This window comes from Cydia amplana, chromosome 11, assembly GCF_948474715.1.
Source record: "Cydia amplana chromosome 11, ilCydAmpl1.1, whole genome shotgun sequence".
NCBI classification, from domain to species: Eukaryota; Metazoa; Arthropoda; class Insecta; order Lepidoptera; family Tortricidae; genus Cydia; species Cydia amplana.
Window position 1 is genome coordinate 12,660,436 of NC_086079.1, and position 25,893 is coordinate 12,686,328.

General features: G+C 34.9%; 1 protein-coding gene across 1 annotated transcript in view; it reads right to left on the reverse strand.

Annotated features, from left to right (window-relative positions):
* The window catches only part of LOC134652124 (collagen alpha-1(XVIII) chain-like), a 60,326-nt gene that overhangs the window by 24,413 nt on the left and 10,020 nt on the right, over positions 1-25,893 (reverse strand). Inside the window, exons 2-4 of the mRNA XM_063507292.1 lie at positions 15,828-16,164; positions 1,904-1,952; positions 86-117 (exon numbers count right to left, since the gene is read on the reverse strand). Coding sequence (XP_063363362.1) covers positions 86-117; positions 1,904-1,952; positions 15,828-16,016 — 270 coding nt within the window. The 5' untranslated portion in view covers positions 16,017-16,164. The remainder of the gene's footprint in view (positions 1-85; positions 118-1,903; positions 1,953-15,827; positions 16,165-25,893) is intronic.

A 25,893-nucleotide genomic window follows, 5' to 3' on the forward strand; every position in this document is an offset into this window, starting at 1 on the left:
ATTATTTATATTATTAAATTGTCATGGAAATTGTATGAAAGTAATACTACCTAGGTAATATAGGTATCTATAATTTATTACTTACAAGCGCCCCTTTCTCTCCGGTTTCCGCGAAGTCTGTAAAATTAATAAATCCTTTAGTCGAGGAATACTTTTATTACTCTTTCTGAGTCAAAATGATAATTTATACGAATAATGGAGGAATCTCATTCTTATACTACTTATTAATGACGCACGTCTACTTATTAAGAATTTTTCACCAAGTTAAAATGATAAGTACTCTGAAGTTCTTCCTACAATTCAAATATCTTTATAATCTAACTGCACCTACAGTAAGTGCCTTGACGTTAATACCTATACGTTTCCATATTATCTAGCTCCAAAGAAAAGTGGATTCCTAAATACCTATGTTATGGAACTGATTGTACGTACGTAGCTAATAAGTACCATACTATCGGAAGCTCTGATATGCCAAAGAGTCTAGTACTATTGACTGGTAGCATCTATAAATATTATAAATCACCTTTTACGTTAGATTTGTATCTGATTTGATTTCAATTAGTGTGCTCAACAAATACATATTTTATTAAAGCTCAAGCAGTAATTTATTGACAGCGGCATAACAATTTTCAAACATGCGACAAATTATTGACGGAAACCTTTTACATATTCATTAAATTATATTTATATGTATCTTTCCAGCAGTACCCTCGACCCAATTTCTTTGATCGGTATAATTATAACTTCCTGTACTTATATAAAATTTTCTTTTATATATCATAATATGAACACCAGTACTGAACCATTTGATGTGTTGTTAAATATGAACGTTTCTTTCTGTTTATTTTTTCCGGCTTAATTTTTTTCTCCGTCAGAGTTTTGATTTAAGTATTTACATGACTGGCGAGGCGTGCATTGGTGACAACTTATAAAATATATTACATTAGGTACACATCAAAGAATGTATCGAGCCGTGTTCAAAAGCCCACGGACACGTGCATAACTTTGAGTATGACATTTTTATGAACATACGACGTTGTCATGGTATAATAATATACTCCGCCTGGTACTCTCTTCCGAGATTCGCGAATGACCTAACTGTCACTTGCCTACGTCATCATGCTGTTTACAGGTTCTCAAACTTTAAAATGTGGGAGAATTTTAACCAACGGTGAAAATTATTTTAACGGCATTAATCTTAAGTTATTCATGTAGAAACATAGTAAAATAAAACAAATGTATACTGCCCTTTTCACCCCTACTCTTACAGTTCCGAATAGAACAGCCAACCATTTTCGTAACAAAACATTAATTACCAAGCTTACGACGTGAAAAGTTTGGAAAACACTGCGACTGCTGACACTGAGCGAGAAGGAAATAACAATTAACACGCGTTCGACAAGGATGACGGTCAGGGACAAAATGGCGGATTGTCAAATGTGACAGCGCTATCCTGTGTTGCCAGTAGTGTAAACAGAATTACCCGAACGTCTGAAATTTCTTTCGTGAATCGGAAGATATTGCTAACGAATAATTAAAAATGACGTGTTATTGTAAAATTTAAGATAAAATACAAATAAATGAAAATTATAAAATTATAAAGAAATATTTTAACTTATTAACCATAGATATAATGTACCCATGTAACATGTTATGTTGAAATAAAGTGGCAATGTTATTGTGACGTAGGCAAGTGACACTCTGGGAAGAGAAGACCATGTTTTATTAGACCACGGACGTTGTTGACTTGTACACTGCGATATCGAGAGCAGAGCTACGAATGCGTACCGAATTCCTCGCCACGCATACTTGAGCCTTTATGTACAAATTGTATTCGCGCTGTGCCAGGTCAGATTGAGTGGGGTAATCCTTAGTGGAGAGAAAAATGAAACGATCTACTTACGTGGAGACGAATGGGATATGACGGGTAATCGGTTTTCATCTGGGTTTACCTGTAAAATAACAAATCCTTATTAAGTTATTATTTATAGACATGTATAGTAGATTATTGATATCAGAGTAGTTTAGGTGTCGTTAGGTACTCTATGAGTAAGTTTTTTTCAGCAATTAAACACTGTTTTTGAAGTAGGTTAGTATCAATTTCAAGAAATATTTTGGCATAATATCGATTTAAATCAGCTTTTTTTAAAGATTATTTTACTAAAATAATGAGAAAAAAAGAAGGATTATTGCCATACCTATATCCATACCTACTTACTTACATATAAATTCAAGTCACCTGATGAACAATATATGAACCTTTCCAATTATATATTATGCAGCCCTATTGTCTACATAATGGGCCGTACAATATAATGTACAGTTTCTATGAACTATTGTCTTGCTTAAGCTCACTATTATGCTAAGGATTCTCAGAAGGTAGGATATCTGTCTGCTACCTATCTACACAGACGTGTAGAGCTATGTGTGTATGGACGATAGACGTAGGCACTTAAACTAACTCAGTATTTTAGTGATTACTAAACCTAATCAATACTCTGGGCCCGATTCAGATTTTGAAATAGACATCTGTTAGATATCTTTTAGACATCGCCAAGATACGATAACGATATGTTTAAGATCTATATAACCTGTCAAATTTGACATCTCCGCGATTCTGGAGATACTCTTGAACGATTTCCACAAGATATGACTTAGAGATCCAATTCACATCTAATAGATATCTAACTCTATCTAACGTAAAAGTGACATTGGTTGCTCGAATTGCACTGCAAAAGAGAACTAGTTGAAATCTAAACTATAACGTATCTAGAGTGGATCTAGTACGTGTCGTCTCTTGTGAATATTTTGAAGTTCGAATTGCACATTCTTGCAGTCTTGCACATTATTACAAATCGTACAAGAAATACATACATCTACTTCTAGAAGTTCTAGATAAAGACTTCCTCTGAGAATCTTTACAACCTTCAATCTGGCGGTTTACTTGATTTTGAATAAGAGTCTTATTTTGATTAAAATCACTGGTTATGAATTTGATCTGGATTTGTTATTGACATGATCTTTCAGCTGTCAACAGTAATTTCTGATGATTTCTGGTTGAAGAAATGTCACTTGACTATTGACAGATTATTCATAACCAGTTATGGCAATCAGAATATGGCACCATTTTCCGGTATACCGGTTCCAATGTAATAAGACTAATAAGTTGTCTGCAAACTACGTGTCCCGTCCAATGTCACTTAAGCCTGAAACTATCTGTGAGCTATATGAATGATCTTGATTTTTTTTGCGGATTTCCTCATTTCAGACTCGGCAACCATCTGTTCTACGAAAAACTTGTCCCGCCCACTGTCGCTTAAGCCTGAGAGCCTGATCTGTGGGCTAGAAACGACTTTGATTTCTTTGCTTATTTTCTATAAATAAGTTAGTCAAATAACTCCCACGAGTTGTAACGGAAGCAAACATATTATTACCTATCAAACTGTTGCATTACCAAATTGGTTGACGATAGACCTTTGCATAGATAGATAGATAGATAGATTTATTTATTGGTACTGATCATACACTGTCAACATGGGTTAATATTTACAATGAGATTCAAGTGAATTACAATTAATGATTTCATAGTAGGTATATAAAACTTCAATTAAATTTCAATTCAAAAAATAAGGTAAGAAACGGCCCAAAATCCTTAATTCCCACTTTATGCTATACCTTCAGAACCCCAGCTACTTGCAAAATCAAGAGGTATAGAGGTAATTTCTAAATAATACCTACCTCAGACAAAAGCATAATATTTGTCCCATTTTCTAACCATCTTCAAAACAAAATTTCTTGTTTTAATTGCCTGTTATACTTAATGTTAAAACATTTTCTTCTATAACTTTTTACTTGAAAGGTAGGTATTCGTAAATAGGCATGATTCCTCTCCAATAAATCTAAACGATTAATGATGAAGCTGCTTCCAGCCCTCAATTTTCTTTGATCCCAGTCGTAATGAATGAAATGAGATACCTTTATTGATGTTCACTTATAAATATAAAATGGAAATTATTTTAATGAATATTGAACTCCCGTACACCTTCAACGTAAAGTGTAAAAAATGGTATACAAGGTAAGTAATTATTACGAAATAAAAGAAATCTACATAATCTACTTACACAAAATGTTAGTTCTATTTTTGTTGAAATTCTTAGTACCATTAAATTTGATCTGTATAATAATTCAATGCGTATAAGGTGACGGCACCAATCATGGAACAAACAATTTGCAATATGTCAATGTGAATATTACTCGTATTATTTATCATTTATTTCTTATCACAAATAAATAACAGATGAGGGTACATATTTCTTATAACATTCCAGTCAAAAACAGGAAGCGCTGGTGGCCTAGCGGTAAGAGCGTGCGACTTGCAATCCGGAGGTCGCGGGTTCAAACCCCGGCTCCTACCAATGAGTTTCTCGGAACTTATGTACGAAATATCATTTGATATTTACCAGTCGCTTTTCGGTGAAGGAAAACATCGTGAGGAAACAGGACTAATCCCAATAAGGCCTAGTTTACCCTCTGGGTTGGAACGTCAGATGGCAGTCGCTTTCGTAAAAACTAGTACCTACGCCAATTCCTGGGATTAGTTGCCAAGCGGACCCCAGGCTCCCATGAGCGTGGCCAAAATGCCGGGACAACGCGAGGAAGGATTCCAGTCAAAAACAGCCGTTCTACTCAGAGAGATATACAGGGTGGAAAGATAAGTCGGGCCCTGGAGGGAAACTACCTTAAATCCTTAAGCTGGCTCATTTTACTTAAAGGCGACATTCCTTTACTTTTAAAAAGAAACAAAATTGCATTCAAAGATTTTCTAAAACTCGCTTGTCTCGCCCGGGAATCGAACCGACTAAAAATTCCAAAAAATAAAAACTCGCAATTTTATTCTACTAGTCGATACAGTTAATGTTAAAGATAACATTTCTCCAAGAAACATTAGATCTTACACTCGTCTGTCGTACAAAATAGCCATAAAATCTAATATTTTAGTACTCAATATTTTTTTAGGCAAGCCAAACTGAAGAAAAAAAGAAAAATACTTTAAATGCAGTTTTGTTTCTTTTTAAAAATAAAGGAATGTCTCCTTTAAGTAAAATGAGCCAGCTTAAGGATTTAAGGTAGTTTCCCTCCAGGGCCCGACTTATCTTTCCACCCTGTATAAAAAACTACATCATTACATTACAGTGGCAAAGGTAACAATAACAACGCATATTATACCGTGAGTATGTTCACGGCAGCAGTTACACTTAAAACAATGTAGCATTCACCGTTACATCACATAACACTCCAGTCAAGTGGCTGTAAAGCGATGCAGTGCAACCAATTCCGCAGTCGACTTGCAGCATTTGACACGGGCGCGAGAACAATCGATATTCGGGATTATTCGTGTTATGTGCGGATCATCGGAGCGTTAATTGCTGGCAGACGTGTATTGAATATGATGAATTATATCAATAGTTAGTGTAAGGCCTGAATGGACGCTCGAGTTGGGCGTGCAGCGGGGCAGGGCGTGCGGCGTGCATGTTAAACAAATGCAAACGTATAGGAGCGGCCTTAGTACACGCTGCTCAAATTACTTGTGAGCCCGACGCCACGCTGCACGCCCCGCCGAACGCTCCTCTTCGAGCGTCCACTCAGGCCTTACACTTAGAGAGGTGTTATATTGAACTTAGTTACTACTGCATAGCTGCAGTATGCTTACTTAGTATGGACATCATTATTGGTCGTAGAACCGATTGCCGCTGGGACAAAATGGTTTTGAAGGACCTCGTACCAGAAAACGGACCATACGAAAGCCTTTCATAAAGCGGAGTACCGAGTCAAATTACAGACTTTTTATGTGAGCAGCGCACGACAGGTTGTTAAAAAGATATTAGGTACCTATAGGGGAGACTTATATCTAGCAATCTTTCGGCTGACTGAGAATAATAATCTACCATTTTATTCTAGTAGACGCATAATAATTATCAATAATATAGTAATGTATAATAATATTATTTTAGATTTTTATATATCATGTTGTTCATAGTGTGCGATATAATGAAAATACGAGTATATACCTACCTACATATTTATAATTACCTACTCCGCTATGTCGCGCTAACTTTAATAGTATTCACAAGCATTCAGTCAAAGGAAAAGCCATATAACAATACTCAACCAATATATTTACTTAAGCGCCGAACTAAATAATCATCAATAAAGCTCGGTAGCTATTATTATACTATCGTACCTGAAGGTATTGATTTAGTGTAACATAAATAGCAATAGCCTGTAAAGTTCTCGTTTTAACCCGTTGAAACCACCACGGCAATAAGTACGCTCTCAGAGGCAAAAATCAATTTGTTATGCCGGCTGCAGGAGCAGCTTAAAAGGTTTCTGGCGTGGATACAAAAAGAAAGCATGTATTTTGTGCACAGTATTTATTCCTGGACAAGGAACATCCTCCATATCCTCGTTTATTTTCAGTTGGACCGGTGAGCTAAATTTGTTTTGTTTACCTGTTCTTTAAGACATACCTATGTCCTTTTTCTAGCATGTAAAAAAACGTAAAACTTATTCCATGATCCTTCAAGGGACTTTCTGAGGGCCTACCGCGAACCACGTTCGATGTGTTGCCTCTCTGTCGCACTTGTAAATTCGTACGTAAGTGTGACAGGGAGGCAACACTCGAACGTGGTTCGCGGTAGGCCTTCTGAACTCTGAATCGTCTGCATTTGCACCATAAAGTAAACAACAACAATGATATTTACATTCGGTAACTAACAATCATATGCTTGTCTCTTAAATTTCTATGACATTTTTTTTCGCTCAAATGTAAGGCTTTTGTAAGTATCAGAATGTATCCAGAATGTACTACACGCGTATTATGGACGTCACTAATCGCGCTTGACACGACATTATACAGCACTGGTCTTTTACTCATGAGCGTTGTAAGAAAGTGTTGTTATACGTGCAATGAGTAAATGCAACGATGATACTCGTACGCCAGCTTGTTACTGCAATACCAAGTAAACATTGACTTATATTTATAAAGACGGCCCGTTACGTACGTTACGGGCACTAAGAATCGTGCTAGTTCAGACTGAACGATTGGCTCGAATTCGTGTGCGTGACACCGCTGTACTGGCCCCATTCTTAGTGGTAAAAATTAAAATTGCACATTATGTGTGATGACCGGTGCTGTTTGTAAACGGTGTAGTCTGTGCGTTAAATAAAGCAAGAATGCAGAAACCAAAAAGCCATAATTTCAATTAATTGTGATTATATTGAGAATTTGAAAGTTACAGCTGTCTTTGATATTGTTAGTTGTTTCGCACTTTTCGCGCTACAGTTAATCGTAAAACAATGCCTAAGTAACTAATGTTTATTCGCCAATCCGAGTAAAAGTTGTAAGTAAGGTACTTAGTTAAAACATTTAACAGTAGGTATTTATCTAAACTTAGGCTTAAGTCCCGCTAACGCTTTTAAAGGATTTCATTCCAGAGTTTTTACATTAGTGAAGCCTTGGAAATATCAATTTTACAATTCAATTTTACCTCTCGCTCGCATTTTTTTATGTTGTATATTAATCAAGAATCTGTATAAGTTTAACATAGGTACATTTCAGCAACACTTCATCTATATTTCCAAACAGTTTCAGTAAGAGTTTCTCACAATAAATTTATATAAATCAACACTTTAAAAATTTACATTAAAAATACATTAAAATAAATTTATATAGCATATAAATCCACAAATAACATCGAAAGGTCGGCTATCATTCCACGGCAGGTAAACGAACCTGCTTTCATATTTAATGCAAGACTCATTTGAATAGTTTCTTGATATTCTTATCTAGGCTTGTAGGCGAGGCACGCTTCCGAGCACTCTGTTCAAGTCTAGATAGTCGCGAAACATATAAATAATTCATACGTGCCGTGTCGATATTGGAACAATCCGCTCGAGTATGCCTTTTCGGGTGTTTTCGGATTAAGGAGAAGCGAGTGAATCCCTGATATGCGGGAAAGCGATCTTATTCTCGTAAGGGGTATCGCTAGAATTGAATTTGATTTCCACGTCTCATTGGAAATATTTCAGAGTAGGAATATAACCGAAAAATAAAAGCAAGCAATTAATTATCAAAAGCGGTATTTAAACAGCATATTACTCAAGCATACAGTTAAAATAAAATAAGTATTAAATTAGTATAGTCATATTTATATGTTTAAATTTTAAGATTTTTAAGTTTTATTAATTACTAGCACAATTGGGTACTTTCTTCTACTTAAAACAAATTATTTCACACCGTGCACGAAATAAAGCACCCAATAATTATTAGATAGATAGCAGTTATTTTAAAACACAATTTATATTTAATTAATCGGATGAAAGTGTAAAAAGTAGGTAAGTTGACTGTGACGTCACTACACACGTTTTCATACAAATTCCATATTAGCAAATCGTTCTAAAAAGAAGCTGATTTGTCTAGTAGGAAAGTAGCAAATTAACGTTGTCATTAATACAACATAAGACATAGCATTTTTTTCTTATCCAATTACTCAAATGCTTACCTAACCTCACGAACACACGATTCATCTCCAACCGAGGTGATCGATCTTATTTTTTCATTCTACTGAAAGGCTATCATTAAGCACTCCCCTTTAATATCTAGAATATCCCAGCCCCACACATTGCTTCCCATGAACGACTTCACGCCGTATTACATTATACAGCATAGTTGTTTATTTTTCGTGAAAATACTCGGACTGAAGGGATAACCAAGTTTCGCCGAAAGATTCTCATGTCAATTTCGGTTTGAAGTGAGGGGAGTTTTCCTGTGGAGGCTCTGTATTTTAAGTGGGATATCTATGGCTAATGGATTCTATACAATGTAGGTACATAGTACCTACGATTTTTATTGATAGATATAATGTACATACTTAAAATAGCCATAACAAATTTGTAACAAGAGAGAGTAAGCGTCCCTATCCGTCTATTTACGTACTTATTTATCGAGCGACGTTAGAAAGACATTTATGCTTCATCTTATCATTGAAGAACGATCCAAGATTACTGATTATGAAAACGTGAAGCCTTTTATTAATAAACACCTGGAATCTAAAACACAGGTACGGATATTTTTTACTAAAAAAAGCTGCGCACGATAGATGTTCTTAAAATAACCCCTATGAGTTAGAACGGTAACAAGTCAGAGATTTGCTAGCTATGCAGATGTTCTGAATCCTAATATTTTCTTGATAATGTTGAAAACCCAATACCGATTTCAAATACTCTCAGAAATACATAAATGTAACAAACATTATGTACACATGGCCTATAAACATGCATTGCAAATACCATGCTGATTAGCTTCCGGCCGTTTGTCGGATCGTTTCCGGTTGATTTATTATGCGGTAAGTGTAATGAGCCAATCTTTCATTAACGAGGTTTTCGAATATCATAGTTTCCTGTAAACAACCGTTATCTCAGAGAAATCATAAGTACATCATAAGAAAAATATTATGTTTATATCTTATCTTAATATATGAAGTCAGTCTTCAACACAAAATATTTTTGAAGTGAAAACTTCTTTAGCGGCGCTGGGAACTTTTTGAGGTGGGGAAAAAATGATAAACTCGAGACAGCGTAAGGCGATCACGTGACCGTAAGGGGCATAAGGTGGCCACTCATAATTTAGCTGGCATTTAAATCAATAAAGAAAAACTCAATGTTATTTGACATTTATACTTTTCAAGACTCTTTACCTATGTTCAAATAATTTGACGTTGTCATGGTAGTATGTAAATAAACATGTCAATGAAAAATGTGATCTTATTTGAGAATGATAATAATATATAATAAATAAATAGAATACCTCCGCTAAACGTATGTATCGTGTTACCGGGCGTCGGTAACATAGCGAGGTGAGTTTTCACTTCTATCGGCACTCCCGGAGTGCAACCGTTGTTGCTTGTTTTCACACATTCTATACAGTACACCTGTACATGTACAATTTATATATGAATATGAACAACAATAACAACATTTCAATTATAGTAGTGGAGTAAATATTATTCTGCAAAAGATCTACGTTAACACACACACACACACACACACAAGCAATAAAATGGTGGACGGAAAGAGGCGTAAAGCACATATAAATATTAGGCTCATAAATAAAACAAATACTAATACCAAATGTAAGTACCGATGAAACATAATTATGTTTTCAATCATGTAGAAAACGTGAATACGTAATGACTGGAAAATGTTGTCGCTAAATAATATTAATCAATTCAGTCATTATCATTATTTAACACTACTGGCTGTTACCCGCGACTTTCTATAAAATATTTTTTTTGTTGGTTGTTGTATAATTATATTTTACATGAACATCAACAACTGAAAAAAAAATCTCTTGCGCGTAGACAGTAAAATAAATTAAGCGTATTAGAGAAGCAACATCTCCGTGTGGTACAGATAAATGATATAGATCTTTATACAGGTAAAGTTGGCCGATCATTGGCAAATTCGTGTCTCAACCTAATTAAGTATTTCATTATGTTAAATAATCTTTAGGCCGTTGAACTATTATTACTACGTAGAACCGGCACAGAGAACGAGTATTTTGCGCCGTGAGTTGTTGACGGCCGGCAACAAACTGGAACTGGAAGCGGAGCGTCAATCTCGCGACCTAAACGCGTAAGCGCCATGAATTTCGCGCCGCTTACGACGTTTTGGTAGCGTCGTACAGGTTGCGATTGCGACAATTTCATTGGACAACGATATATATAATATACAAATACATAAATATCTGTGCTCATCACACAAATAAATGCCCTTACCGGGATACCTTCTCTATAGTAATGCTAACTCAATGTTTCAAGTAGATTAAAATATTTGCCGCGTCCCTTATATCTTGGACCGTAGAAAAACGTTCAGTTCTGAGTGATACACAAAAAGGAAACTTAACGATGCCAGTCACGAAAGCCGTTACACTAAAATCAGTAAAGCCACACTGATTTTAATAAATTATTAGTGTTCTACCGTTACTGATCGTATTTTACACGCGTTTTTAAATTATGAGGATGGTGTTATTTGTGTTATAAATTTTGGTATTACAATTGATGTTTGATAATAACTGGTATGAATGAATAGTGTCAAGTAATACAAATTACATTCATAAATTTATTTATTTATAAATAAAAAGAAGCCAAGCAACATCACTTGGTAGTTGTGGAGGACCATTTTGAAATGACAGAATTAAAGGTGTAATTCACAGTTTTTTATTTTATTTATTATAATCCCAATCAAGGAATTCACAATAATGATTTAGGTAAGTATTGAAAATATTATGTAGATGGTAAAATAAGAAATAGCTCTTAAGCTACTATTTCCATCTTGCATATAATATTGTAGGTATCCAAACAAGGACGCCGTATTGAATAAACAAATGGTAACATTATTCAAATGGAGTAGTAAAGGAGCCCGATTCAGATTTAACAACTTGTTACGTTTTTAATCTTAATTTGATACGATATTGAAGATCGCTCACGCTGATTGACGCATGCGAAATGAAGTAAATGTCGTGCGTGAGATGCACGCCAATCACCAAGATACATTTATACCTCTAAATAAGTTTACATTTTATTTTTATCCATGTATCTGTTTTTTTTTTAAACTATAATAATATTATTATATTATTATAGTTTTTTATGTAATTCGACATTAAACATACAATATATCTCTAAGTAATTGTAATACGTTAATTAGTTGCTGTTAGTTGTATTTTACAATTTTATTGTTGATGTATTTTTTTTTGCTTGTATGTAAATTCAATGTTGAATGTTTGCTGAATAAATGTTGAAGTTTGAAGTTTGAAGATGGTCATCAATATCGTATTAAAACGGGCTCAAGACGTATAGAGACTGCTCGGAAAGAGAAGAGTCGTGGAATGTATTGTGCTCCATACATTCCACGACTCTTCTCTTTCCGCACAGACTCTACGAGAAGCAATTACTGAAATCATAAAAAAAACCTTCGATTGGATACAATGTGTACGTATAAAGTGTACAATCGATCTGCTAGCCAGTTCGGGAAAGGTCTGCTTTTAATGGCCTCCTCGAAGATGCGTCCTGTGGTATATCTTAACCGAAATCCGATATAAATGGATTGTGCTCGTGTCAACTTGTCCTTTTGGTGCGACTGTTGAGATAGTGACTTCTAAATGTTAATATTTCCAAGCAAATATCGAGAAATAAAAATATTTGCGATAAAAATACCGAGGTCAAAAGAAATAAGTAGGTAAATTAATTATTTTTTATAAATCTTATAATTTTCATATACTACTCTTATAATACTTATATAGGTTTTATCTACTGTCAGGGTACCTTTTGATTTCTCCATTTAATATAATTAAAAATAAAACGTAGTGAGATTCGGAAATACTATTCTCAATAAAATTCGTGTCGTTGTACAAAATTATTTCACTCATTTCACCTAAGTAAGTACCACTCGTTTGAAATCACTCACTTGTTCAACTTGTAACACACGTAACTATTATGTGAGTCTTTTTTGCAACCTGATGTTAAACAAATTGGAATGTGAAATTAAAACACAGTAACTTTCATGAATTTTCTCTCAAGGCATTGCACAGATTATAAAAAAAGATAAGGTAAAGCGGAATAAGCGTTTCCTTTCGTGTTGAACCCTAGAAAGTAAAATTTGTATGCTGACCGCAATCTGGGTAAAACTCGTTCGTGTAATAGCGCATTTTAATTAACAGGACTCACGAAGTTTATAATTTGTATTCAAAACCAAGGCTCAATTTGATTTCGGTATAAAATTGCATCTCCATTTTTCTGCTGTTTAAACAGTTAACTGAAACAAGTTGGTAACTTCAATAAAAGAAGCCCCTAATCATTTTAGACTCCAGATTCTTGGTTGTGAATTTATATTGTAACATTTATTAATTCATTTTTACTTACATTTTATAATTTAAGAATAAGTGGTCCATGAAAGTTATTACTAGCACTAGTGCAACATTTTTTTCCTTATAAAACTATTCACAAGTGTAGTAGCAGTAGTTCACCACTGTTCATTTTAACTAAACGTTGAAAATCAAGATTCTAAATTCTTCTTGCCCCTACCTAATCTTAGGTTGGCGTAGATAAGTCATCTTTGAAACATTTTCACGAAAGTTAAAACTTTTAACTTCGAATAAATTCTTAATGGCTGACGTGCCACTGACTCGACTAAAATTAACCTGAACTAAGCAGGTATTATCAGTTTTCAACGGTGATTTATTACACCAGAGAATAAAACCTTTTTCATTGAGTTAAGCTCTAAATTTTACAATCTAAAAGCCCTAACGTGTATAATTTTACTCTTAAGTTATATTTTGTAACAAATGAATATTAATTTCGTTGAAGTAAACGTAAAGTTAAACACGACACATTACTATGTGAAATATTTTTCGAAGTCGATTAAATATTTCAAATTTGTCAAAGGGAACGTGTCGTAAAATACTCGTAAATGATAGTATTATCTTTGCCTTTTGATGTCATTGAACACTCCATCGTAGTTAATTTAAATAGGTACCTATGTATAGCTTATCTTGTTTCAGTCTTAGGCTGCCAAAAATTTAAGGCTTTCGCTGCCGCGCCGGGCACATGTGAGCGATTTTAGTACCTATGCAAAATAAAAACGTGGCGTTCAAGATAATGTTTAAATTAAATGTGTTAACACGGGTTAACAAATTATACATAAACCTTCCTCTTGAATCACTCTATCTATTAAAAAAAAATTGCATCAAAATCCGTTGCGTAGTTTTAAAGATCTAAGCATACATACAGACAGACAGACAGGGAACTGACTTTGTTTCATACTATGTGTAGTGATTTATAATTTTAGACGTATTAAATAAAGATCTGAAACGTATTCGTGGGCATGTGATTTCGTTTATCAAATCTAAAAGTGTAAAATTTAGTAGAACAGTTAAGCTATTTATAAGCACAAAAATAGCCAAGGGAATATTATATACTTAACTAATAAAGCGCCACTTTGAATTCATACCCGTAATACCGCGGCCATCATTTTCCATTATACTTTTTCTCTTGTGCCATCATACTGCTGGTTAAATTTTTAGACAGCGGCAGGCTAAAATTCCATCCGAATTTTTAAGCATCAATGTTCAGAATACATAATCCCAGCGGGTTGCATGCCTTGCCAATGTGCCAACGTTTATTATTTGGCAGCAAACTTATCGCTTTAGACCACCAGGCTCGTTGCTTTTGGTTGTTTATGTTGTCAGTCAGGAGAATATCCTAGCGAGTAATAAAGAGAGGTTAGCGAGAAAATAACGAACCCAAAAAGAACTTTACAACGAAATATCATGGGGTGCAAAGTGCTCCTTGATCAAGACTTTTTGCGGCGGTGTAGTTCTTTTTTAAACAAACCACCGTTAGTCGTACACCAAAACAAATATCCTGTCAAAAACACAAAGATATTTTCTTAGTTACTCATAATAATTGGCTCAAATTACTTATAATTTTTTTAATGTTACTTACGACTCTACAAATAAAAAGTAGTTATAATATTTGAACGTGACTATATTGCACAATATTAATCTTCTTAAACTAACGCATATTTTTCTCTTTGACCAGAAAGCTGAAATTATTTCAGAGAATCTTCTAGACTGCCTTTTTTTCCAGCTACAGTATAAGCTATAAATTCCCGCGGTGCGACAAAAAGGAAATGAAGTGTGGGCAAAAAAGAGACACGAGATACTAGAGGTATAAACTAACATGAATTTGTTTCGTTCCTTAGGCACTCGTCTTAGCGTGGCTTCTGCTTCAAGAACCGTGTTAGATTTTTTATTACTCTTTATAGTTTGCAACTTTATTTTTGCAAGATCTGCATTTCAAAGGGTTCACTACTTTCAAAGTGAGACTCGCTCGTAGTTTAGAGTTTGTGACGGAAAAAGAAGTGTGTAATTTGACACACACAAAGCCGTATGCTGGTTTAAATGGTGCATTTCTGTTTGTCAGAGACGAAGTGACAACAAAGCTTCAGTTTGTGTTGTTTCGCATTATATTATTATATCTTACGCGAGCTTGAATGACGTCGAACACATGATATTAAATGAATATTGGGAGATGATTCTTATAAAGAAGCAAGCACAGTTGTGTTTAAAATATCATAATCTTTAAGATTGTGTTTTTATCATCTAATCTGTATACATAAAGTTACCTACATAAAGCATTATAGTGATATTAATGTACTCGTAAATAAATAAGTACCTATTCATTTATATTTGTCAGAAATGATATATCGCTCTTAGCCGCCGACTAAACTGGCTCGACACCTAGGTCACACCTCGACGCCATTTTATTTATTTTTAGTACCGTTCGTAACAATTAAAAAGTACTAGTGAGATTACTGTGCTGTAACACAATCAAATAAAGGATTCCACCTTGTAATGAGAGAAAATAAGTTGAAATTTCGTAAGTACCTTTATAATGGCGTTCTAAAAGTTTTCATAAAAGACAGATAAAATTTTGTGTCTGATTCGGAACGTTATTTTCTCAAATTTTAAAGTTTCTATGACTCCAATGAGTGTTACCATGTATATAAAAATTGTATGTCATACAATTTGCGACAAATTATATTAAAGATTTTTTTTCTTCGTTATGATGTTGTTGTAGAACACAATAAACATATTTCGTATACACTGTACTTCCATGTTAGCGTTCAACATTGAATAATATTTTTTTCTTTGAAGGAATCTAATCATTTAAGTCATTAATTTTAAAATTAGTTCAACAAAGAATACTTACAGCACGATGCGTGACGTAAGACGTTCTGCCCTGCAGCCTCGCACTGATCTTCGCCGGAGAATCCTCATCTTCCCTCCTAGGGTCGAACCAGCCAAACGCTGCCCCCACCACCAGCACAGCGCCCAACACCATCAGCGCCAAAAAACCCCCAATGGCTGCTTTCGTCGCTTGAGATATCACCATAGCCATTTTGAAGAGCACTTATCACCTCAACGCCATTATTTGATTCTAGTTCAATCTTGAGACTCTAAAGTTCGCACTGTTTTGTTTGGTTTTGACATTTTTTGGACACTTGTTTTGAAGAAACACGCATTGGTTGTTTTTCTAAGGGTTACATCTGAAACGGCCGAAGGCCGTTAAAGACATCTGAAACGTTTCCCGTAGGTATTTATCTATTTTATTCTAAATAAAGGCATAAACGACCTTACTCTTATTCGGTTTTACCTGTTTTTGACAGTAGCGAATAACTTCAAAAGCTAAATATATCAAAGGATCATAACATCGATGAACAGGAAGGATATTTTCTGTTTATGTACTTTGTATGACCCTTTCTATTTCTGTTAAACTGTTTTATGCCAATTCATGAACGACCGCACTGTTTGCGTACCAATACAAAGAGGCCGGAAGGACAGAGCTGACGTCGAGCTATTGAATGCAAGCAAGGAATACGATAACCCAGATACCCGTTATATAGGGTAAATAGGCGTTTAAACGTGACAAAGAAGACTCTATGCGACGTAACGTAATTGTATGATACATAATAACCCCTGATAAGAGAAACCATTGTTTCTGATTGTATTTCATAAGCTCAGTCGACAGGGGGTGTTATTGTCTGTAAGCGGTTTGGTTTCATGGGAAATGATTAATTGAATACCCTCATCTGCTTTGATTTGTTTCACTTTAGTGATGGTGTAATTTACGTCATTTGTTAACTTTCATTAATAAATTTAATTTTGAGTTGTAGCACTCAACAGAGACACCTTTCACTTATATTAAATGAATTGTTTAGGCTGATTTAGACGGCGCACGAATTCGCATGCGATTTTAGTTACATTGCGGACTGTTGGTTACGTCCAATTCAACCGACCGATCAAAACCCGCAATGTAATGAAACTCGCAGTTCTCGCATCGTCTAAATGAGCCCTTATTATGAAACTTTCTTTTTATCAGTATTCTCCTTTTGCTTTACGTAACGTCAGCCGGGCTATCACATGATTGGCGCGACAGTATCTCGCGGCGAGATAGACTACCTGTCCCTCTTTTATTAACACAGTTAGAAAAAGACGGATAGTCTATCTCGCCGCGAGATACTGTCGCGGTAATCATGTGCTAGGGGTGCAGGCGTGGCTCACTCCACGATTTCGTCGCGTCGCAACAAGTACCTACTAGTACATCCGTCCCACACCAATTTTGGTGGCTAGCCATAGCCCGCGGGTGGCACTTGCGCCACCTAGCGGTTATATCTGTCGTAATCGTAACAGACGCGTTTTGTTAGAGAGTGAATCTCTGTACCAAGTACTATGATTTATTCTGTGGTAACGTGTAGATTAATGCCATGAGAGTCTGAGGTTGAAATATGCAACAAACTTTTTTATGAAACAGACGCAAAGGGATTATGTTTTTTATAGGAATACCCTATCTACCTTTGTAATTAATCTTCACATAAAAACTTTACGAAACCCCAACTCAGAGTGGAGGCGTAAAATGGTATCAGAACTTTTTAGGTATTTAAGACAGAAGGTTCGCAATGGATTTTGTTGGATTAGTATGGAATTTTACCATTAAAAGGTGTGTTTGAATTTAAATTTTCCAGATAAAATTATATTTGCGAAGGGATAAACTGAGGAACTCGTAAATAAAGTACATCAAAATGGAAATTTACTTTTGAAAGAAAAAACTTGATATACCTATACTTCATTTTGTTGTACTAATCAAATTTCGTCAGCGTTATCTGCGTTTTATGTTAAACTAAAAACATCTTCCGTGTAAAAGTTATTAAGACTACGTTACAACTATAAACCTTCAATTAATTCCTCATAATTGTCGTTTACGGGTCATTTGCAAATTTATTGTATATTTGTCTAATTTTTTCTTAACATTCTCAGTTTCGTAACGAAAATTAACCATACAAAAATGCAAATTTGTATAGCTAACATTCGTAACTAAACTGAGAAAATTAAGAAAAAATTAGATTAAGTTTCCTTAATTTTCTCAGTTTCGACATCCAATCGTTTAACATTTACTTTTAATTTGACTTATTTTAATTTCAATGTTCGAACTTTTACATTATAATAAGTAAGGTACTTATTTCCTAAGAAAACATAACTTCAACCATTCGCTGTTATGTACCTATATGATTTTATTCTCAAATGGGCTCGTACGTTTATGTTATCGCGGTAGGAGGGGTTTTACAAAACGTTATCCTGGGCTTAATAAAGCTAATTAGGGCGGGAATTATGTGACGCGTGACGACACTGATACCTGGAAAATGGTAAAGGCAGGAGTAACAAAATAACAAACAAAAAAATATACGTAGATTATGTTATCCTTTGAGACTGAATTGCGAGGACGCTCGTGAGCCTTAGCAAGTTTTATAATAGGTACAATGTAATATTAGCTGTACCGAATACATCTTTTATAAATACTTACGCACCATTTAGGTAGGTAGTTAGATATTGTAAGTAGGGGGAGCCCGGGAGACATAAAAAGTGCCTGTGTATATGTCACCGTACAATTGTAAACACTCGTCATATTATAATCTCGCTAGTTACATTATAAACTGACGGTAGGGAGATTATAATTTAACCTAACCTAACCTACGTTAGATTATAAACTAACGGGTTCACAATCTTACGGTGTCATATACAAGCGTTGTGGACCTATTTATATTTATATTTATACAAACTTATCATTACTTGAAATCGTGAACTAGTTTACATATATATCTTTAATAAAATACAATTAGCTTAAAAACTAGGTCTTTGTTATGACAAGACACTCAGCTGCTTACGTACGAGGCTCTAATTCGAGTAGCTTCTTAATGTTACGAACCTTTTCAAACAAGGAAATCCAAACTTCAAATGCTAAGTCATTGGAGCGGATTACTTGAGTTTGTGTTCCAAGTTAGTTGATCCCTGCATGATTTTTATATAATTTAGCAAAGGCAATAGCTTGAAACGCTCACAGAGGGCTTCCGATTGCCCTAGAAAAATCTGCAGGGAGAGAAAACATTTGTTTCCCTTTTATGAAACCTACTTACAGTTAAGTTTACTTTTATTAAGGCATTCTGCTGTCGTGTTTTCGCTCCCATTTTACTTTCATTGTATTTTGTTATTGTTTGTTTGCCATGATGATGGTAAAGAAAATATTTTTTATTAACAGTAAAGAAAAAAATGTTCTTAAAATAGGTACCAGGTTGAGTTCTAGTGTTGAATTTGTAAAATGAAAACATGAATAAAAAGCGGCCAAGTGCGAGTCGGACTCGCCCATGAAGGGTTCCGTATTTAGGCGATTTATGACGTATAAAAAAAAACTACTTACTAGATCTCGTTCAAACCAATTTTCGGTGGAAGTTTACATGGTAATGTACATCATATATTTTTTTTAGTTTTATCATTCTCTTATTTTAGAAGTTACAGGGGGGGGGACACACATTTTAGAATAGAATAGAATAGAATAGAATAGAAATAATTTTATTCGTGAGCACAAACACAAAATAGAAACAGATATAACAGATATAACAGAGATATAACAAGAGATGACAAGAGATATAACAGAGAATAAAAGGATAAAGTGCCACGAAATGGTCTCATCTCAGCATGTTGCTGGCGACTTCCAGCGCTGATCTTCCGATGAGACCATCCGGTGAAACAATCACGACAGGTAACATGAATACAAAACAAAATTAATATATAACATACAAAAGACAAAGACAGCAAAAAGATAAAAATACATTACAATAAATTACTATGTACAATGTTGGGTCGAACCCGTCTTGGCCGTGCATTACGCCTGACAGCTAGCGCCATGCGGCAACTATGCAGACTAAACTAAAAACTAAATGAAGAAGACAGGTCGATTTCATGAGCAACATCAATATTTTATCGATCTCACAGATTTAACTACGTACAAACAGACAACTGATGGCAATTTCTAAAGTAATGTGCCACTTTGGAAGTGTCTCTCACGCAAACTATTTAGTTTAGAAAAAAATGATATTAGAAACCTCAATATCATTTTTGAAGACCTATCCATAGATACCGCACACGTATGGGTTTGATGAAAAAAAAATTTTTGAGTTTCAGTTCGAAGTATGGGGAACCCCAAAAATTTATTGTTTTTTTTCTATTTTTGTGTGAAAATCTTAATGCGGTTCACAGAATACATCTACTTACCAAGTTTCAACAGTATAGTTCTTATAGTTTCGGAGAAAAGTGGCTGTGACATACGGACGGACAGACAGACGGACAGACGGACAGACAGACAGACAGACAGACAGACAGACAGACATGACGAATCTATAAGGGTTCCGTTTTTTGCCATTTGGCTACGGAACCCTAAAAATGTTGCTCGTATAAGCGGTATTGCTTTTCTACACTTTTTAATTATTTATCTTTAGTCAATAAAGTTTTGATCAAGCCTCAAAATATGCACCTATCAATAAAATACATATCTTTGAAATTCTGCAGAAAAATTTTCAATAAGTTATTTTCTATTGGAATAGATAAAAAAACGACAATAACTACTACTATGCTGCCAGCTCCAAAGACTCGTACCTAACATTACAGCGACAAACGCGCCATCCAAAAACATGAAAAAACCGCCATAATCTATTTTATGCGACTTGTTCTATACGTTAACACAATAAAGTACAATATAAAGGACAGTTTTTGCACGGGATTAAGAATAAAGCGGGGCTTTGAGAATATTTCTTCATAAGCAGTGGTTATTATAGCTTTCTGTATTACTTAGGCTGGTGTTACTGTCCTTTTGTCTCGTCTTTTTATTTGTGGCTTATTGTAACCAGTGCTTAATCGTTCTTTGTATTTGTTTAACGGCTTTGTTCTTGTTTTGAATACAAGATGTGGATATTTGCATATATATATGTCTAAAACCTTTAAACGAGCAATTCTTGCATATTTATATATTTATTTATATATATATATATCAATGATCTCGGAAACGGCTCTAACGATTTCGATGAAATTTGGTATATGGGGGTTTTCGGGGGTGAAAAATCGATCTAGCTAGGTCTTATCTCTGGGTAAACGCTCATTTTTGAGTTTTTATATGTTTCCCGAGCTTTGCTCGGTGTCCCAGATATTATTGTATTATGTATGAAAAATACGTTTCATTATTATAATTATATTATTATGACGCGTATTTATTTTCTTAAAGTTGCACACAGCATAAATTAACTCATCTATCCATTTTTTACCTACCTACATGTTATGCGTGAGGTGTATTATTTATAATTTTTGATGACAGTGATTATTATGTATGTCAGTAGTAATAATAATCGTAGAAATTTACAAGAAAAGTCTCTGCTCTATATCTCTGCTGTTTTAATAGTTAAATATATCTAGCCTGATGCATAAACTTTCATGTATTGGATGGGTTTCAAATACTAATGTTTCTTATAAACTTATGCCTTTATTACAAGGATATATTTTTTACTTGAATGGGGTAAATCTAGAACGATGTATTATTGACCCTACGTTTTCTTGAACGGATACAGTTGTTTATTTAGACTTGGCCGTTATTTGTTTGTTTGTACAACGAGACCAAATAAAATTCTGGATTCGAAAGTGGATTGGATTCGATCGTCAGAATTGCACCTGAACTACAAATTCAGGAAGACGATCAATTTAAAAGGTTCATTCCCATGAAATTGGTAAGTATTGTGACTAAACATGTACCTAGCTTTGTGTATCACCTTGTTATGGACTAGATAATGTAAACTCATGTTATGTACTAATGTAAAGACTGCCAAAACACTTAATTAATTACTTAATCTGTGTGCTAGATATACAAACAGCCAAAATCATTTATAAAACCAATTAATTTATAGCACGTGATCAAACGTGTCAATATTAGATCTTCTATTTTTGAATTAAAATTGAATCTCAACATTGTAATTGAAACATCCTCGTTCTTAAATCAAATTAAAATAGAAAAGGATACAAAGGAAATCGAGGTGATATCGACCAGGGGGCCGATTTTTGAATTTCGTTACTCGAAAATCGGTAGAAAACGGCGAAATGGTGATTTTTGAAATACGAGCGATAGAAATTTGGAATCTAGTGGTATTGGCCGCTCATTTCCAATTCTATTAGTGGAATTTACATGCCTACTAGTACTAGATATTACTGAACGAAATACACGAAATCGAGCGGTCGAATTTCAAAAATCGGCCCCCTGTGTGAAGTGATTACATCAGACCATCGAAAAGTTAATAGAGCGTCTCTTTTCAATAGTACTTGTACAAACGCTCTTTTATATTGAAAGATCTGTCTTTTGCTTCTTTTTAGGCTTCCAATGAAATGGCCGATTAACAATTTTAAACAGAGTTTTCGAGTCTCAAGTATAAAATAGTCTACTCTAATTTTATTGTAAATAAATCAATTAATAAAAGAGTCGCGTTGAACACCTTCTGGTACACAAAATTATAACTCGTTTCCGTGTAAACCAATATTTCAAGGGATAAGATGAACATATGTGTCATTTTTTATTATATAAATAACTACCTTATGTCAACTGTAAAAAGTTTTGCTAAGTTAAACATTTGTATTTCTCTTTTATCCTAAGCAAAAGTTCTCAGTACGCTCTTGTAAATGTACAAAATGGCCTAATATTGAGTTTTTAATTTTCATAAATCTATCAATTGTCAAGAACGTAAAATTAATCAACTTATTATCAATAACGTACAGCATGCATATACAATATACACAGTTTTAGAAATTATAACGGACGTTTCCTGCCATCAATCTACCTAGCTTTTTCCGGTCTTTTTTTGTAGTAATAGTATTTTTCTGGGATTTTTTTACTCATAGGTACAGCAGTGCTGGACTGTTATCGGTAACATAGGAAAGTGTAAATATTATTTGCCCCTAATCTATAATATTCCAACACAAAATTTTATTTTTTGTTTCATGTCGGTTTCATCGCAACACTGCTTATTGCCGAAAAACATTTAATCCTACCCCAATAAGTTTGGATTTGGCCTCCTTATGTCGTAATAAAAAATGTACAAGGCATGGAACGCCCAAACCCGAATTTTCACCGGCGTATTCGGCATTCATAGATTTAATTCATAATATAATATAAATTTATGTTTCTTTTTCAAAAAAGCACAAATCAAAATTTTTAATTTTATTAGATTTATAATAAAATAAGTCCTGTCGTACAATAAATACTACCAATTTCCTCTCGTACCACAAAACTTGAAAACAATTGACTTTTTATCAAAATATTGGCTCAAAAGCACGCATTCGTTCACAATAGAAACGGATGTCACAATTCATTTTAAGTGTGCTTCGATGTAAATGCACACGGTTGTAGGCTGCAGAGCAAACTAATTGGTATTAGTTGGGTGCGCCAATACCTCTGTTATGTTTGAGTTTAGTCATTTGTTTATTCCGTTTTCACGGCTTTGGATATCAGATTTCCACGAAGTTTTGAATCTATTTCGATTGTACCGGAGAACCAACAGGACAAATATGATTCCGTAGTAATTACAAAATGTATGTAAAGAAGTCGATAGACAATTTTGGAATTGGTCTCAAAGTCTCAATGCGTTCAAACCAAGGGATTTATTTCGAGTTTTTCTGAATTATAATCTAACATTGAGCCGATCTAAACTTTTTAGTTGAGAAAATTGTTACAAAAGAAAATTACATCTCTGAACAAGACTAAAACGATGTGTCAGCATTGCTGACCCTCCAACATGGACCCTAAAACTGTCATCTACACAAACAGGGAACTCGTAAAAGTCGACACCATTCGGACAATCGATTGGTGGCAGGGATCGTTACGGTCAACAGTGTGGCTATAATTTACTTTCTTATCTGTAGCCCGATCCTTCCAGCGTCTTGGATGCTATCTGTACTTGGGATTACGAGTGCTTTTCTTGGAAAAAGGGGCATTCGCGAAGAATTGGACGATGCAAATTTCGGACGGATTGTTGGGAGCAGAGCTGCGGATGCTACTGTGAATTTAGATCTTGAATTTCGTCCTTTTTTACCCAGTTTATATTCTAGTTGGCAATGATTAATGCGTTTTTTATTTATTTTCAATACTTCTAAAAACGGTATTTACCTTGTAATTAATTTCTAGTTGTTGTTGAGAGAACTAACATTATCTGTTACGTAATCTGGGGGCACGGCAGTGCCCCGCCAAGTCGAGCAATTACTTTTTTCCCTACGCCACCACCACTCCAATTTACCCTGCTTAATTGTAGCAGTCAATTTTATTTGTGGCAACTCCTTTCTGCCTACTAGATGACTGTTATTTAACTTTTAAATAAACGATTACCTTTTTCCTTCTTCCTCGCGTTATCCCGGCATTTGCCACGGCTCATGGGAGCCTGGGGTCCGCTTGACAACTAATCGCAAGAATTGACGTAGGCTCTAGTTTTTACGAAAGCGACTGCCATCTGACCTTCCAACCCAGAGGGGAAACTACACCTTATTGGGATTAGTCCGGTTTCCTCATGATGTTTTCCTTCACCGAAAAGGAACTGGTAAATATCAAATGATATTTCGTACAAAAGTTCCGAAAAACTCATTGGTACGAGCCGGGGTTTGAACCCGCGACCTCCGGATTAAAAGTCGCTCGCTCTTACCGCTAGGCCACCAGCGCATAAACACATAGCGCATAAATAAACGATTACATTCGAATAATTAAAGTTTCGGTTCTTGAAACATTTGTAGTGTATAGAACTATACATGCTTATATACGTGTATTTCAATGCTATATAATCAATGATCTTATGAATAAAGAGTAGTCTTATTTAGAATCTGGTTGTGTCAATACACCTCCCGACATCCATCCTCATATGGCGACCCTGCCATCGCAGCGCTTTGCGCGCTGCCTATCGCGACGTCCGCGACCGTGACTACCGCGCGCGAGAGTGTTACATTTATTTATCAAGGACTAAATCTTTGGCTGTGAAAAACAAAATTAAAGACGGTGCTCGACATGGGACTCATTGCAAATATGAAATTATAAGTGTGGAACGAAGATGGGGTCTTCGCAAACAAAAGAAGAGGTCGTTATAGCCCAGAATGCTGCCGGGGGCTCCAGCAACAGCGCCGAGGTGGTTAAGAGTATAAATACCACAAATATTCTGCTCGTCGTGGTGGTATGCATCTTTGGTATCATATGCTTGGGTGCTGCATACTACTTTTATAGAAGATGCCACAAAAGGTGGATACGTGAGGAGATTCGCGGGCACGCATTGAGGAGCTCGATTTTTCGCCGGACGCCGAAATCGGAAAACGAGGTTTAACTACGTGCGTGTTTGAACTTTTGTAGCGGAATACGGACTATATACAGCTCAATGAACAAAAGCGTCGAAATAAAAAGTGCAGTGTAAAGTGTAGTGCGCGTTGTAACCGTCTGTGCCATGTGTAGCCGTCTGTACCTACTCACCGGACAATGAGTAAGATTAGAACTTAATTGGTTTATAATTAGCATATCACGTAGCAATAGCTTAAGGCGAATATATGTTTTAATTTTAATTATGAATTAGTATGGCAGATGAATTATTAGATTTAATTAAGCAGCTAACTGTTATAAGACAATATTTAATTAAAATCGGTCCTAAGAGAAGAGTAGGACAAATTGTTAAAAATAAGTTGATTGAAGCACAAGCTGTGCATGCTGATTATTCTACTTTTTTGGATAGTTTAGAAGAAATTGAGGAGAGCATAAAAAACGACGATCTTATAACTATAAAGAAATTTTGTAGCCAGTTTGATGCATTGTATGCAGAAATTTTAGAATTGTGTAGTGATACTAATATGTCCGAGATGGAGAAGTTTAACTTAAAAACGGCTTTGAGTTT